The following is a 16,705-nucleotide window of genomic DNA, read 5'->3' on the forward strand; positions in this document are numbered from 1 at the left end:
GGCTGATCTTTCTGTTGTTTCATTCTTAGAGTTCAACACTCCTCTCTAATAGGATGATTTAAAGCATCTGTCAGTGTGTGTGCGTGTGCGCATGCCCCTTGTGTTTTTCACATCTCTTTTAAAGTTATGCTTGAAATTTGTTACTGGAAACAAATGCAAGGGATGCTGCATAAATAAGGAAAATGTTACCACTTTCACACGTTTGTTTTTGGTAATATGAACACTCAGTAAATTAAATTCCTACCATTATAGGTGAAGCTCTGTTTTAAACCCAAGAGAACCAAGATGAATATGACGCTCTCCCATCTCAGGGAGCTCAAAACACAAGTGCAGTATTAAAATACTAATCACCGAGAATGCTGTGACTTTTTAAAAAATTGTAACTCATTTCTCTTAAGTCCTCAGACACATTTTTAGAATGTTGATTTATTGCTTCAGTGTTGATGGAACAAGTTGGATTTCATCTAACTGTAACTGTGCTTAAAAATTCAGTTAGAGTGACTAGACTTAATCTCTAATATTAAGATTCAAAATAAAGTGTGTTTCTCCTTGAATGAAGAGAATACCTTTCTAATTTTGGTTTCATTCCTCAAAGGTTGTGAAGATGAGAAAAGACGTGAAGAGAATCCGAGTGCTGGTTATCCGAAAACTTGTCAGAAGCGTTGGCAGACTCAAGTCAAAAAAGTTAGTCATTTGAAGTCATGGTCCTATGACTAATGAAATGTCAGAAGTTGTTTTTATTCAGTATTTACAAAATCTGAGGGTGGGACCTGGAGAAATAATTAAGTATCTTACTCATGCAGCACTTTTTTTTATACGGAGAGGGGGTCTGAGTGGGATACAGTGTGCTATGTCAGCACATCCTCACGTGGTCTGGGCCACGTTTGTTTAAGATACATGATGAATTCTGCTGTTCTTGCAGAGCTCTCATTTTGGAAGCCTTTGCAGAGTGAAAGTCCTTCAGAGTTACTTACGTGTTTTGTGTTATTAGAAGTTATTTTAAGATGTTTGATGTCGTTTAATAAATCTGGTAATACCTTGAATCAGTAATAAAAATTTTATAGCACTTTATCCATTGAATTGCTACGTAAGTTGAAATCTTTAGAACCTTGTGGAAGTCTTTATCAAAGCATTGTTTTCCATCAATTTTTAAATATTTTGAAACCTCATTGTCACTAATATTAAAGTAAATGTGTTACTTGCAGTTTTTACTCATTAAGCATGGTCTTCAGATATTTTGCTCCTGCTTAATTTCTTGTTCTTTCTATTATAAATAACCTTTTTCTCTGATATAATCAGGTATTTCTCTTTCTGTATTCCTTTAATTGCAGAGAATAAAATTTTGTTGAATAAAATTGTATCCAAACTTTAATGGTAGCTCATTAGCCTATGTTACGTTAAATGCAGTGTGCTGTTAATCATTTGATTAAAAAATATTATTTCGCCTTTCCTTTAAGGAGTTAAAAGGCATACTGTCTCTCAGTAGTAATAGTCATTAATATAATGCCAGATAATGCTTATAATTTGCCAAAAACTTGGGTTTGTTGATGGAATCGGGGTATGTGTTAGGCAGTGGATGTGCAGGACAATGCAGGATAATAGTGCTTGTTATTTAAAGACTTTTTGTGCTTTTCTAGAAAAAATGAAGACTTATTATGATGTGAGTCTAAAATAAATGCTTTTCCTGGCTGTACATTTTCATGTAATTTTTACAGGGGTACTGAAGATGCACTGTTAAAAAACCAGAGACGGGCACAACGATTGCTTGAAGAAATTCATGCAATGAAGGTCAGGCCTTGTGTGAGTGTGAATATACATGTGTGTTTCCATGTCTCCTCTCAGCCTGCCGTGTGTGTGTGTGTGTGTGTGTGTGTGTGTGTGTGTGTGTGTTGTTATTTGAATGTTATTGCTGTTTGAGACTTATTTTTATGGGTCTGTTTGCTGAAGAATGTAGCACATTTAGAAAATTGTATGTTTAAGCTTACATTTTTCCATGTTTTTTACTGAAGTTGTTAAAGCATTAGAATAATTTGCATCGAAACTCTGCCAAACTAAACTCATCTATGTTTAACAATGCCTCATGCCTAAGATTTTTATTTTTACCCAAACTACACACATCAAGTCCACGTTAAGTTCTAGAATTAAAGCGTTTATGCTGTTTGGTAATGCGGATGGTGATGTTGGTGGCTGACATCATGCTTTGCCTATTGCCAATTCAATAAATTTTTGTGTGGTGGTGTCAGCATTTTATTCAGCTCTGTAGTAACTTGAAATAAAATTAGTGTTGGACCAAAATGATCCGTATTTTTGTTTCTTTCAGCCAGACTCTTCACTAGCATAATTTTTAGGTCTTCTCACTGCTCTTACTTTGTGGAAACTTTCATTTACCAAATGACATACTATTAAATGTCTGGGAGACTGTTTTATTGCAGAACTTAAAAACAACATTTGGTACCAGCAATTATCTTAATTGCAGGGTCATTTTGCATGTATGTTTGACTATTACGTTTTGGTATATCTTCCAAGTTTTGAGATAGATAAAAGAGCAAGAGATTTCTCTAACAGTATTCTAATTGAGTTAGGTCATCAAAGCTTCTCACCATTTTTTCCTTTTGAAGGGATTGTAAAGTGTTTTATAACAAAGTTATCACAGTTAATCTGACTAGAAATAAAGGTAGGACATGATTCTCCTTTAGTGTGAATTATGTTTTTTATGGGTAATTTGATTTATGTTCACAGGTCTACAAAAATCATGGAATTCATTTGATACATCTTTCCTTTCTCGTAGTTTTAATCCCCGTTTTATCAAGACATTCAGTCAAAATATTCTGTATGTGACTCCTAATTATTGTTTGTTTGACTATGGATTACACATCACGTAGGCCTTTCCATAGACCTTTTTTTTTTTTTTTTTTCTGTGAAATTCCTATGAGAAATAAAATCTTTGGAGATTTTTGTTTTGAGTGTAACACTGAGATAGGAAATTATGATTTATCCCTTTTTCTCTTTCACTTTCTCTTAACCAAGGTCCTTACTAAATTACATTCCTTACCTAAATTTTTCCCTGTAATTTCTTCCAAATAGTGATTTTTGCAGTCCTAGATTATTGAGATGCTTTGAACTACTGTATAACTGCTGATTTTATTTTACCCTGGGAAGGATGTTTTGTATACAGTAAGCCTATATGTGGTGTATGAAGTTTGAGATTAAAATATATTCATTAATTTTCCCTTCTGTAGGTCTCAATGATAAATATAGTTTAGTTAATTAAAAAGAAAAGGCCTATTTGGTCTGCATGTGAAAGTTGTTTTCTGTTATTCTTAAACCTTATCAGCAATAGGAAATCAAGCCCAGTGATAATTCAAGTTTATAGGTTTACAAAATTGCTGTGTCATGACCTTGTGTGTTTGTTTGTTTGTTTTCCTAGATTATATAAGACCGCTATGGAATTGTTGGCTCATAGAAAGCTAAAAGTTATCACCTGTATGTTCTTTGTATTTGTAAAATTAATAGTGTATATATTTCTTTGAATTCTTGGTTCTAGTGGTCTAGATTGGTTACTCTGACATCAACTTCTTTCATAATGCTGCTTAAAAACTGGATTACATTTAAATTTAAAAAACCGACTAAAAAGTGTACTAGAAAGACCGTATGCTTTCCTTACATTTGAAATGTTATTTCTCGCTCCAGATTCTTTTACACAATCAGTGTACTTTTCTAAAAGAAGCAAATCATAGAGGACTTTGAAAATTGAAAGGTCATCTGTGATTTCTTAAGGAAATGTTCATCATCTACATGGGAGTATCAAAGAAATAGTTACAAAACAGAAAACTTACAGTCTCAATTAAATTTGGAGAAAAACCTCTACATAATTGTTTTCCCAGATGAATTTTTTCTTTAGCTCCTATACCACTACATTTTTATAGACTTGTTCATGACATATCGTCCTATACTTGCCTTCTATGATAATAGGGTATTTTGTTGCAAGCTGACTTCCTCAAGAAGAAAACCTGAGATATTTTTAGAAATGGGAGTTTGTGTTTTCTGGCCAAGAAAAAAAAAAAAAAAGGCCTGATCTTTATGTTACTTTAAAATCATAGGTTCTAATTTTATAGACTGTAATGTATGAATACCAGGTCTTTGCTGTCTTTGCTAATAGTATTCATACTTTTAAAACTTTGATGTAAGTACTGTCTTCTGAAACAGTTCCTTTTTCTTTGGAAGTTAAAGTAGCTTATTAACTTTTACAGATTTTTGTTAGCTAGCCAGAGAAGGAGATAGTAAAATTAAGACATAACATGCAGCCAACCAAAATGCTCAAGGAATTCCTTCTTAAGTAATAAAGGTAATGACTGGCTTTTACTGAGCATTTAGTATGTGCCAGGTACTGTATTGTGTATTTTATATTCATGATTTAATGAAGTTGACATGATTATTGTCTCAGTCTTACAGAATACAAAACTGAGGCTTAGAGAAATTAAGCAGGTTGACCAAGGTCACACAGCTATTAGGGGATGGGCTTCATAACTATTTTGAAGTGAATGGAGGTAGCTACTTGATGGTGCTGCCTCAGTAAGATAAGAATTTCCTGAAATACATCTAGATTCTGCTCTCCCAGATGAGATAATATAATAAACATGGTAGCTGTCCTCTAGAGGATTAAGGCCCAAAGACATGCAACATGTTTTCCCTTTCCTTGATTCCTCCCAGCTAAATATGTTCAGTTACCTGTGTCTGCGTGTCTTTTCTTACTTGTTCCTCGCTGAGGCTGTTACTCTTCCCTGTGCCAAGTATTCCTGGACACTGAGAACTTGCACGTTCTAGGAGACCTTATCCGGCCTGCTGCCCTTACTTCTCTGTTTTAAAACTTCCTAATTTTGTTTCATCCCCTATTTTTTACATGTTCAGGGCTCTTACTCAAAGCAGCCTTTGAGCTGGCATCAGCTGTTAGGATCGCCTTGTCTCATGCTCCTTCATAGCCTGTTTCTAAGTGGTTGTCATTGTGGACCACAGATAGGAAAAATGGTGTAGATTATGATAATATTTATGTCATATCATTTGAATTTCACCGCAACTCTGTAAATTAGGCATATTCGTATTTCAAAAGACATGTTGAGAAGAGTTCTGGGCTACATACACCCACTCAATTGCAGGCTTATCATCATATATTTTCATGTGTTAAAATTTTGTGATATTTCTGGTTATATTTGCTTTTTAAAAATTGGTGGAGAAATCTCATATACTTAGGTTTTAGTTAAAGTTTTCTTCTGTGAACGCTTAAAAAGAAATTTTGCCATAGGATAAAAGATGCCTTATGTTTCCTGTAAGTATACTGTGTTAACTGTTTTTTATCAAATCAATAGAACAGTTCACTTATTCTAACGTTTTAGTTTTTATTTAAATTCATCTTAGATCATAATTATTTTTGATGGTTTCATCTTTTGCTTATAAGCCAGTACAAAGAATCAATCAGACACATATTAAAGATCTTACCAACCATCCAACTTTACTAATAGTTGCAAGGATATGCAGTCAGAAGGCACATATCTGGAACAAGGAGAGATATCTGGAACTCTGGGCGATTCCCCAAGTCCGTCCTTTCTACGTCAGGCAGGCACTTTCTGGCCCAGAATAGATGAGGTCTTTAAATGAGGAGGTGTAGTTATTACCTCATAGCAGAGAGCATATAGATTTTGAAACTTGTCCCTTCTATTCCCCAGGGTTGTATAGTTTAAGTGATTTTCTCCAGTGGGCCATGCCTCATAAGTCTGTAGATTTTTGAGTTTGTTTACTATAAACATCCTTAACAAAGGACATCCTACTAAGAGCATTCCTCATGTAAAGATTTTCCTCTTAACAAAAATCACTAATCTGTTTACCAGGAGGACCAGTTAACAGTATATTATTAACAAGTACATCAAACTCCTTCACCTACTTTTCTTAGAGTTTCTTTCTGATAAAGTGAATGGATCCCAGGACAACTGCTTTAATTCTTCCCAGATTTGTAATAGTCTTTTTGCTTGCTTTGTTTGTGCTTCCCTCCACCTGTTTGGAGAATGTTTCAAACCTATAGAAAAATTGTGATTGTGCAGTATAATAAGAATAATGCTACATTGTGTCATATCCATGTTTATTGGTGTTAAGTTCTAATCATTTGGTTTGGATGTTGTCTCAGTTTCTCCATTTTAAAGGCACCTTTTTCTGTTTGCAATTATTAAGTAAATTTGTGAAGTTACAAGTTTGAGACAATATGAATACCTTGTAATCTTTCACTCAGTGATAGATGTTCTGTGGCTGAATCAGTCAACGGTTTTTTATTGTTTCTGTTTCTCTGCTGAGATTTTTTTTCTCTGATAAAATTGTAATTCACTGAGGAGAATTTTTACAAATATATGCAGGTATGTATCATTAAGGTTATTGATAATAGCCATTTTTGCCTCTGGAGAATGCAGGTGTTTCTGTTTTTTGGTTCTTCATATGAGGATTTTACCCTGGACATAATAGAGGTCAGATAGTAGAGATTCTGGGTTTGATTGGTTTTCTGCAAAGAGTGGTTGTATTAGTTAATTTTTTTGGTTAGGCTTTAACCACAAACTTTGTTTCTTAGATAGCAGCTCCAGCCTCAGTTCAGGTCTTTTCTGCTTCAGTGACCTGCTTGAAACTGGCTCTTCCACATGTTCCCCTGCCACTGCTCTTGAACCCTAACCATGCAGACTTCAGTTAGCCTTGGTCCGTACTCTGAAGAGTATACTTTGAAGAGAATGTATTTATTTGTAAAGCTTCCCATCTTTACGTTAGCTTAGTCAGCTTCCACTCCCTATCTGTATTTTTGCTTTCATTTACTCCCTATTACCTTTAGGCAGGGTTTTTTCTAGCATGTCCAAGCTCTATGGCTGTTGCTGGGGGAAGTGAGGGACAAGGGAGTTAACTGTACGATCTGTTAGTACCTTAGTCTCCTACCCAGAAATGAAGGTATCCAAAGCTGGAAGTAACTGTAACTAGCTAAGGAAAGAGACCTGAGCACTTCAAGACAATGTAGATTTACATCTTAGAGAGATGAGGAAGAATAAGTCAAAGAGACTGAGAAAGGATAGCCATGGGAGGAGAAAGAACCAAGAGAGTTTGGTATCTGGGAAACCAAAAGGCTCGTTCAAGAAGGGAGTGATCATCTAGGTGTCTTTGTTAGCAGTGGTAGTGGTTGTGTTTTCAAAGTTAGCAGCATCATTTTCGGTGTGCAAACTCCATTATTTGATGATGATTATTGAGGAGTTTTTTAAGTTATAGTTCTTCTGCGGCCTAGCCTACTTTGCAGAACCATGCTGATCGCAACAAAATGGGTTTTGTTCTTACTCCTGCGATCCTGAGTATGCCTTTCCTCCTCCCTGTCCCCATCCTGTTTTGTACCTATAAAAAGATGTCTGACAACTCTGAAGGCTGAATTTGTTTCAAAGCCCTGTTTTTCTTCAGTTCTGAAACCTAGAAGCTGCAGACATTGGTCCAAGCATGGAAGAGGTATAGTGTTTCTCTTTCTCATTTACTTCCCAGATTCTTTGAACATGTGTGCCTTATGATCTTTTATGGCTCCTGGGTCTGCAACAATCCATACTGTGACTTGAAAGTAACTTTCATAAATCTGTACTTTTAATTAGGTTATTTTTCTGTAGTGCATTAAGGAAATCAAGTAATAAATGATTTCTTGAAACCTTTAGGTTAACTTTAAAGATCCCCAATAAAAACTCAGCATGGTATTCGTTCATAAAAGGGAGAGAAGTAACACTCTTCTCCAAAACAGTTTCGCCATCCAGGCACCGATGAGAACAGTTCCACCTGCAGGACTGTTTAATTTTTCTCCTTTATTCCTACTTGTCCCATCATATTTTTGCTTCTTTTTCCCTTGTTTGCTTTTCTTTTTTACTGTAGCTCCTGGTAGTATCTGTTCTGGTGGACACTTTCTTGAATAGACAGCTCATAAAATAGGTGAATAGGGAGACTGAACGAAGTCAGATTCAGTGGCTCTTGCACTAAGGTAAATCTGAAAGGCATCTGTTGCTGGAGAGGACATCAGTCATGAACAAGCAGTCTTATCCTGCTGAGCTGAGTAGGTTTTTTCTTTCGATGCTTCTGCCTACTTTTTCGTTAGAACGTAGTAAGAGTTTTTCCACCCCTGTCCTTAGGCCAAAAGAAAAAAAAGTAAGGATAAATGGATAACTAAAAAATGGAGATCTAAGTTGTAAAGTTCAACTATAATTCATGTGATGAACTTGAACCTCTCTCTAGGCTTCCGTTTTGCAACCATCAAATGAAGAAGATCAAATGGATTAAGCTTTCAAAAAGTCATTTCTTGCTCCCACATTCTTTTCTTTTATATGAATTTGCTTACTCGCAACTTTTACTTTCCTGTCTCTTTCAGGCATGAGCAAGAGTGCCTTTATAGCTTCATACTGAGATAGTATTTAGATTTTGAAGTAGTGTAATAATTGGAATTTCTCTTTTAATTACAGAGCAGCTGTTGACATGTTTTGACATGTTGTCATGGTACTACTTACACCCCTTAGATACCTATTTTACTAAATCAGCAATTCCTTATTTTATATTTTTGGTAGAGTAAGGCCTTTCTAGACATTTGCCCTTTTAACATCTAATTTTTTGTGATGGTAATAATTGTTTTAGATACAATCTTCCTTGTACTTTGGTATTTAAAAAGTGACAGGTGGTGATTCTAAAATTTATTATAGGTCTTTGTTTCTTCAGAAACTAACCCCAGACTGATAGTTTGTTCTCATTGGTCTTGAGGGGAAAGTTGTTTTTGTTTTTTGTTTTTTTTCCACTTTATATTCAGGACCCATCCCTCTTAATTTGCCGTGTCCCTTTTGTCTCTTTCATTACTTACGCCTTTTTTCACCAATAGCTTCAAACTCTCCCTCTTTCTGTTTGTTCCTCAGCTAATAAACTTGTTTAGTCTGTGCCTGAACACCCATCATCCTCCTTTAACTGCCTCTCAGTATCTTCTTTTCCCCTTATTAGAATAACATCTTTGTTCCTACTAGTATAGCCACTGTGACCTTGACCTCCTCAGTTCACATTCCCCTGGTAGCCACTGAGTTTCGCTCCTCCCTGTTCCTCCGTTTCTTTGAGTAGCATTAACTCTTATCTGTATATTGGCGCTCCCCTTCAGTTCTTTCTTTCTTTTTTTTTCCTACTTTTTTAAAATGTTTATTTTTACGAGAGAGAGAGAGAGAGAGAGAGAGAGAGAGAAAGAAAAGAAAGAGAGCGTGCACGCGCACAAGCAGGGGAACGGCAAAGAGAGAGGAAGACACAGAATCTGAAGCAGGCTCCAGGCTCTCAGCTGTTAGCACAGAGCCTGACAAGGGGCAGGAACCCATGAGCCATAAGACCATGTCAGATGCTTAACCAACTGAGCCACCCAGATGCCTCTCCCCTTCAGTTCTTTCTTTAGCTTCTCACACGGCACCCTGTAACCCAGCTGCTTGCAAGTTGAACTACGATCACTATTCTGGACACTATAATCTCTCTTTGATGCAAATCTTTCATATAAGATATGCACGCTTATATTAGCTCCACTTAGGTATTTGTGCATGCACTTGAAATTCAACATTGTACATGACTCACAGAGCTAAGCTACAAAGGCCTTTTGTTAGGATTGTGGAGTTTCTTAAGAAGCCTAAGGGCAAGAACGCAGTTTCTTGCTGGGGACTATAGTCAGAATGTACAGAGCTTTTAGAAACTCAGCTGGTGGAGTGCCTGGGTGGCTCAGTCAGTTAAGCATCCGACTTCAGCTCAGGTCATGATCTTGTGGTTTGCGAATTGGAGCCCTGCATCAGGCTTTGTGCTCACTACTCAGAGCCTGGAGCCAGCTTTAGATTCTGTGTCACCCCTCTCTCTGCCCCTCCCATTGTCATGCTCTGTCTCTCAATAATGAATAAACATTAAAAAAAAAAAAAAAAGGAAACTCAGCTGGTTCTTACACATTTCCTTCTTGCCCCTTTTGCCTCCATTTTTTGCTCGTCTCTGCTTTTCCTCATTTTCCATCCCTTCACCCACTTGTCCCATTGTTCTCCCTCCCCTTCTCTCTGACTCTCCAGACAGCTTTCACTTGTACCATAGAGAAGAGATGGTGGATGACCAGATAGTCTAAAAGATGTCAGTGTATGAATATTGACCCTAACGTTTTATGACTCACCATGACTCTCTTATTCAGGTATTCTCTTCTGTTCCTGATTTTGGTTTTGACACTGTTCATCTAGTTTCCTAACTAAGCCAGAAATCTAGGAACCCTTTTGCATTCCCTTCTCCCTTAGTTACCTGCTGCTCCCAAATCTTGTCCTTTGTCAAATCTGTTGTCTCTTTTAAGTATGTAACCACTTTAGCTTGGGCGCTTATTCTTTCTCACCTTGACTTCCTGCATCTGGTCTCACCTCCTTCAAATCACATTTTTCACTGTGATCAGTGACCTCTCTAAAATGCCGATGTGATCAGGAGTCTCCGGTGTGGCACACAAGGCCCTGTGTGATCTGAACTCTGGCTCTACTTCTCCTCTTCCTCTCACTTCCATGTACCCCATACTTCTTATGCCAGCTCTGCCAAATCCCAGACGTATCAGTCTATTTCATGCCTCCTTGCTGTTGATCAGGTTTTTTATATATTCTCTGTCCTGAATAGACTTATTCTCTTCTTTAACACCTAGTTCTTAGGTTCCTTGCTTTTGGAGACAGTCTCTCATACCACCACTCTGACCCCAGAATTATTCACCACCTCCTCCATACAGCCCCCTTACCTTGTATGTATTTCTTCTGTTGCATAGCAGTGCATTCTCCTTTCATGTCATTCCTACTACTTAGACCTTAAGAAAATTAGTGGTTTAAGGCACCTAGCTGGCTCGCTCAGTTAAGCATCTGACTCTTGATTTCTGCTCAGTTCATGATCTCACAGTTGGTGAGTTGGAGCCCCACGTCAGGCTCTGCACTGACAGCATGGAGCCTGCTTGGTATTCTCTCTCTCCCTCTCTCTGCTCCTCCACCACTTGTGCATTCACACATTCTCTCTCTCAAAAATAAATAAACATTTAAAAAAATAACTATCAGTCCTTAAGGAAAAAAAGAAGAAAATTGGTGGTTTTATTCAGTTCTCTCTGTTCCCACACCTACTAATGTGTGAGGTACATAGTGGATGTTGCCTAGCTAGCTGACTGAGTGAATTTTAAGCATATTTTTTTTACTTTTATTGGCATTATTTAGAATGTCAGGGTTGCTCTGTGTCTTTGTAGACAAGTAGAACACTCACCCATTATTGAGAACAGTCTAAAATCGTAGAGTCGTTTTTAATGTTAAATATCAGCAACAGAAGATGAATAGGTTCTTCATTTCACAGTCACCTTAGCCATTGCTCTTGGACCATTTTCCATCTAATTTAATTTTTTTTAAGCCAAAATTTATATTGCTTCCAAGGCAGTGTAGGATGCCTTGTATACCCAACCTGTGGTATTTGAAATGATAAACAGGAAGTCATAGCGGTATTTTAAAAGATCAGTATATACCGCTTCCCTCACACTCATGGAACAGCGTTTAGAAACAGATCATGACATTGGAATTTCAGTTTGCTTCCTGGCATGTGGTTTCTGCAGCTTTAAGCCAGCTTTCTGAGTAAGTCATATTCCTGAAACCCTTAACAGTATTGCATTATTAAGCTGTGTTGATAGGAAGATAGTGTATCAAGTCTCTGGTGGCCTTAACAGATTTTATTTTTATCTTTTAAGTAAGAGTATTTGTGGCAAATAAAAGTGGTGCCCATCCTCACTTTGAACCTGCTTACTTCTGCTTGAAAACAGAGGATAAGTTAGAGGTTCTTGTTGGCAAAAGTGATGAATATGTGGTTATCATTTACTGAGTCACTCTACACACCTAATTTAAAAAAAAAAACTGATTTTGGAATTGCTTCATTCGAGATCAGCCTAGTTCAAAGGCTCCTGAGTGGATAAACAGGATTTAGGGGTAGGAAGTAAAAAAGGAGTATCCCATGACCTTTTAAAAAATATTTCTTACTTTTGTATTGTTTTTATTTAATTTTTTAAGTTTTGTAATTCTGGAAATTTGAACTTACAACCTTGGCAGAACATTCTTACTAACTGTGAAAGTACCCAAAGCCCTTTTCAACTATTAATTTTAAAAATTTGGACAACCAATAGTACTATCATAATTCCAGTACGAAATAATGTGGTGTTTGAGAAAAGAGGCAAATATTACAACATACTTTGTTGGAAACACACAATGGAAGACAACAGGCCCGAGAGAAAAGCAACAATAAGAAGAGTAAATAACGGGTCTTGCAAAATAGGATTTTCTTTTTTATTTAACTGAACGTCACCTGAAGTTTGGTTAAATGGAGACAAATCACATTCAAACGTTTACACTCCCAACTTGAACACATCTCCAACTTTGCTAGATTTCTATCGCAGTGCAAACCTTGTATTCTTTTTGTTCTTTCCTACGTGTTAGAATAACTGGTATTAGGGTCTTGGCTCCTCAAAGAATTACTATTTTATGATCACAAGAGAAAATATTATTTTAGCTTTTTTTCTTGAATATGAAGAATTTTATTTTGTGTTCTCTACTTGCTAAATTATGTAAGCTGTGTAGTCTTCTAAGAAATAACAGTAATTCTAAGGGAAGTGATTGTTTCAATTGAAAATGCTTCTTTAGAAATTACAATAAAAATATATAGTTTACTTACCCCCCTTTTTTATAAACACTGCCCAAACCCTTTATAGGGTGTTCCATTTTATATACCGGTGAGAAGGAGGAGAGGGAAATATTCACTTTTCTAATTATTGATATCTGTTAAAACTCTGTATTAAAATAGAACTTGTAGGTTTGGGTTTAGTTAACCAATAAAAATTATTCTTCTGTTCATCACAATGTAAGATAGCATCCCAGTTTATTAATGATCATTTACCTTAAGATCCATAAAATTTGTAAATTTTACAATAAATTCTGTATTACGTGCTCAGGTTAGTTAAATAAATTTTGATTGGGAACCTCCTACTGTGTATGTAGATGAATGGATTTCTTCTGTCGGGGGACCTACTGTTCTGTGGGAAACAAGCAATAAGCATAAGTGTCTGTTTAGGATACATACTCTTCCAGTATTGTAACCACAGAGTTGTAGAAGTCCAGAAAGGGATCCGTTAATTTAATTACTTATAGGACTTAGGAAAGACCTTACTGAATGGGGGACACTGAGTTGCAGCTCTAAGAATAGATAGGATTCTGGTTTGGAAAAGGCCATCTAGGTAAAGAGAGCACATTGAGTACAAAGCATACAGGCCTAAAAGTACATGGTGTGATTTGGGACGAGTATTCACTTCTTTTATAGTATTTTGCCAGTTGAATTGCAGCTTTTTCTTTGTATGTCACCTTTTTTGAGGATAAGGCCTTACCCAGTGCTAGTGCACTAATTGGCAAAAAGCAGACATTCAGCCAAGGACTTCTTGAGTGAATTAATGTCCTGGATGGAATATGGGGTGAATGGAGTCACAAACAGTTGATAGTAATCACAATGGTAGATGAAGTTACTTTTTAAAGCTGTTTAGGAAACATGGATGGCCAAAGGTTTTTAAGTAATCATATTTGTTTTCTGGCAAGACCAATCTGAAGGACCACGGAAGATTGATTTAGAGGGAAAAGACATTGAAGACTAGCTAACTAGACAGAAAGCAATGACTGACTTCATTTTTTCCTGTACATTTACTTAACATGTCTTTACAAAGGTCTTATGCCATGTGATTCATTGTTCCTGCTCTGCAAAAATCTTAACCCTGTCAGAGAAAGGATCTGGGACACACAGTTCTAAAAACAGGCTGTAAGTTACAATGAGTGGTTTGAAATTTTTAAAAGAGCAAGAGATTGCTTTTAGCTAGAAGGTTTCCTGGGGAAGTTGACAGTTTAATACAAAATATTAATGTTACTTATTAAACAAATTGATTATTTCCTTAATATTCTTTAATTTGAAGGATAGATAGCAGGATACAATGCAGCAACTTCATATCCCAGACTTACTTATTTCTAGCACAAGGAAGCTCACCTTGAGATGTAAGAGCACCGCTGCTCATAAGCAATGTAATAATAATGTTAGTTACTAGTTGTGGAGCGCCTACCCCGCTCCAGGAGGCACTTTGCTGCAGCCTACATGTAGTATCTCTCGTCTTCGCAGTATCTCTCCAAGGTTCCTCTTGAGCTCCTCCATTTTACTGATGTGGGAACCGGGGTTTAAGGGATAATTGCTCTGCTCAAAGTCACACACCCTTGATGAAACCAGAATTCAATCCAAATCTGTCAGAACTGGTAGTCCATGTGTTAACACTTTACTAACCTAACCCCCTAAAAGTATTAAGTATATAATTTTATCAAGAATAACTAGGTATGGTAGAGAAATGTGCTTGTGCATTATAGTTTGAATGATCAATGTTAATAGAAAGGGGAAAATAAAGATGAGATATCATCATTGACTCTTGGGGGAAAAAGTTTGGATCGGTTCATAATTTGACCTAATTAGAGTAGTTGGGCCTTCCTAAGGATACAGAGTGCCTCAATATCTGTAAAAGGTCTTGTGTGTGATTTTAACATTTAGAAATATTATCTGGAAGCTAAAGACCAAAATAATTCCCTTGAGACCGTGAATTAGTAATGATTCGGTTAAATGGGAAAAAAATTCCCATTTCTTGCCAAATTTGGTATTATAAAAACATTGAATGTAACTCGACTCCAGTATTAATTGGTATAGGCTTTTTAAACTGTTAACACATAATTAAGAAATGAATATGGATTTCATTATCATGTGCCCTTGAAAAAGATTACAGAAACTTGAGGATTCTAGGGAAAATACTTTGAAGGAATTTTATAATAACAAATAGTTTGACTTCATTGGGAGTTTGAAAGATTTTCCCTCATTCTTTTAAACACCACTCTTTTAATACATTCCTATATTCCTTCTAGCACATCTGTATATCTTAGTCATAACTCCGAAATTACAGGAAAATGCTGGCTCAATCACCTCATGTAATTTCTCTAACTAAGTCTTTTTGATGAATTCTCAAGGTGATTCACTGTTGGGGAGGGAAGAGGAGGGTGGAATGTGCTATAGACCTATGTAATTGTCCATTGAGTTTGAGGTTTTCTTTGTTTCTGGTTATGGTTGGGCAAGGAAAACTAGCAAACATATGTAGATGAAATATTTTCGGAGTAAAAAAGCAAATACAGTATGTTCATACCAAGCTGTAATTTTTTCCTCTTTTTCTTTGATGTACTGAGTAATAACACGTACTATCTATAAACCTCTCACTTTTATTGATTATTTTTGTTCTTAACACGTTATCCTGAGAAGACATAAAAATTAAGTGGTTCTAAGTATTTCATTTACTCCTTATAAATTGACGACGATATGTTCTTTTAAACAAAGGAAAAAGAGTAAACCTTTCTTCCCAGTGCCAGCCGTTTTGTTAGAAAAAAATCTCTACAACGAAAAAATCTGTCTATTCGGACTTGTTAGAATGCAGAAGTGCTCTTGGTAGAATCTTCAGGTTGATGTAAATGCTGGACCTTATCTCTGACTATCGCTTTGGACATGTTAGAAGTGAGTAATTTTATGTGTTAGGAAGAGTTTAGATTTTTTTTCTTTTTGTCTTAAAAGATATATCCCATTTTGATTGCTTGGGTTAAACAAGCAATTTTGTCTTGTTTTCTAAAACGTATTTCTGCTGTGAGAGCTAGGACTAGGTAATGACAAGATGGTTGTGGAGTTTCATTTGGCTAAATTATTTGATACTTACTGTTAAGTGAAATGCAAGTCTTAGAAATACTGAATTATATAAATTGTTTTAGCGCTTGCTCCCTGAGATTGTAGTTATTTTTGTATCAGTAATTTTTTTTCCTATCTTGATGAAAATAATTTATAATAGAAAGATGTATGCAGTTTAATTTTGAGAATATGAAGATGTAATTTTAAACATGAAAGTCAACTTGGAACTGAAGTGAGACAGTACTATTTGTAGACATTTAGTAATTCTTTAACTGGCTGCCAGCAGAAAACCTGACACTAGTAAAATTTCCCAGTAGTAAGACTGATTTATTTTATTGTATCACTCTCCTGCTCAGGAGCCTAAATTAGCTTCCTCTGGACTCCCACACCAAGTCTAATTCCTTATAGGTATTAAAAGCTTTTTTGTCACTTGGCCTTTCTCATATTGAGCAGCTTTCTCTTTCATCTCTATTTCTGTCTGCATATAACAGTCACCATTATATTTCCCACATGTACTTGGTGCATTCCTGTTTTTATGACTCTCTAGCTCCGAAAAGGCAACAGTCATCACCACCTCACACACACTCTTAGAAAACTAGAGTGAATCATTGTCACAGCCTTCACCAACCTCACAAACAGTGGTTTGGTTGGGGGAGGCAGGGGATAAATGCATGAAGATTCATGCCTGGGGAAATAATATCATAATGGATGGGAAATATGTACAATTTGAGAACAGTCCCACAGCCATTTGTATCTTTCTATTGTTCCCACCATTGAGAAGTACATTCCTAACCAAAAGTTGCCCTGCTTAACTTCATCTTCATGCACAAAAGTACTTAGCTAAGGAGTTTTTAACAGTGTGGTGCATTGTATCTTCCTTTGTGTTATCAGTTCA

The 16,705-nt window shown here is 36.2% G+C and overlaps 1 protein-coding gene across 1 annotated transcript in view; it reads left to right on the plus strand.

Annotated features, from left to right (window-relative positions):
• SRFBP1 (serum response factor binding protein 1) overlaps positions 1-16,705 on the plus strand; it is a 66,911-nt gene that overhangs the window by 10,057 nt on the left and 40,149 nt on the right. Inside the window, exons 2-3 of the mRNA XM_006927549.5 lie at positions 596-684; positions 1,716-1,788. Of these exons, the coding sequence (XP_006927611.1) occupies positions 596-684; positions 1,716-1,788 (162 nt within the window). The remainder of the gene's footprint in view (positions 1-595; positions 685-1,715; positions 1,789-16,705) is intronic.

This window comes from Felis catus, chromosome A1 (assembly GCF_018350175.1).
Source record: "Felis catus isolate Fca126 chromosome A1, F.catus_Fca126_mat1.0, whole genome shotgun sequence".
Lineage (NCBI taxonomy): Eukaryota > Metazoa > Chordata > Mammalia > Carnivora > Felidae > Felis > Felis catus.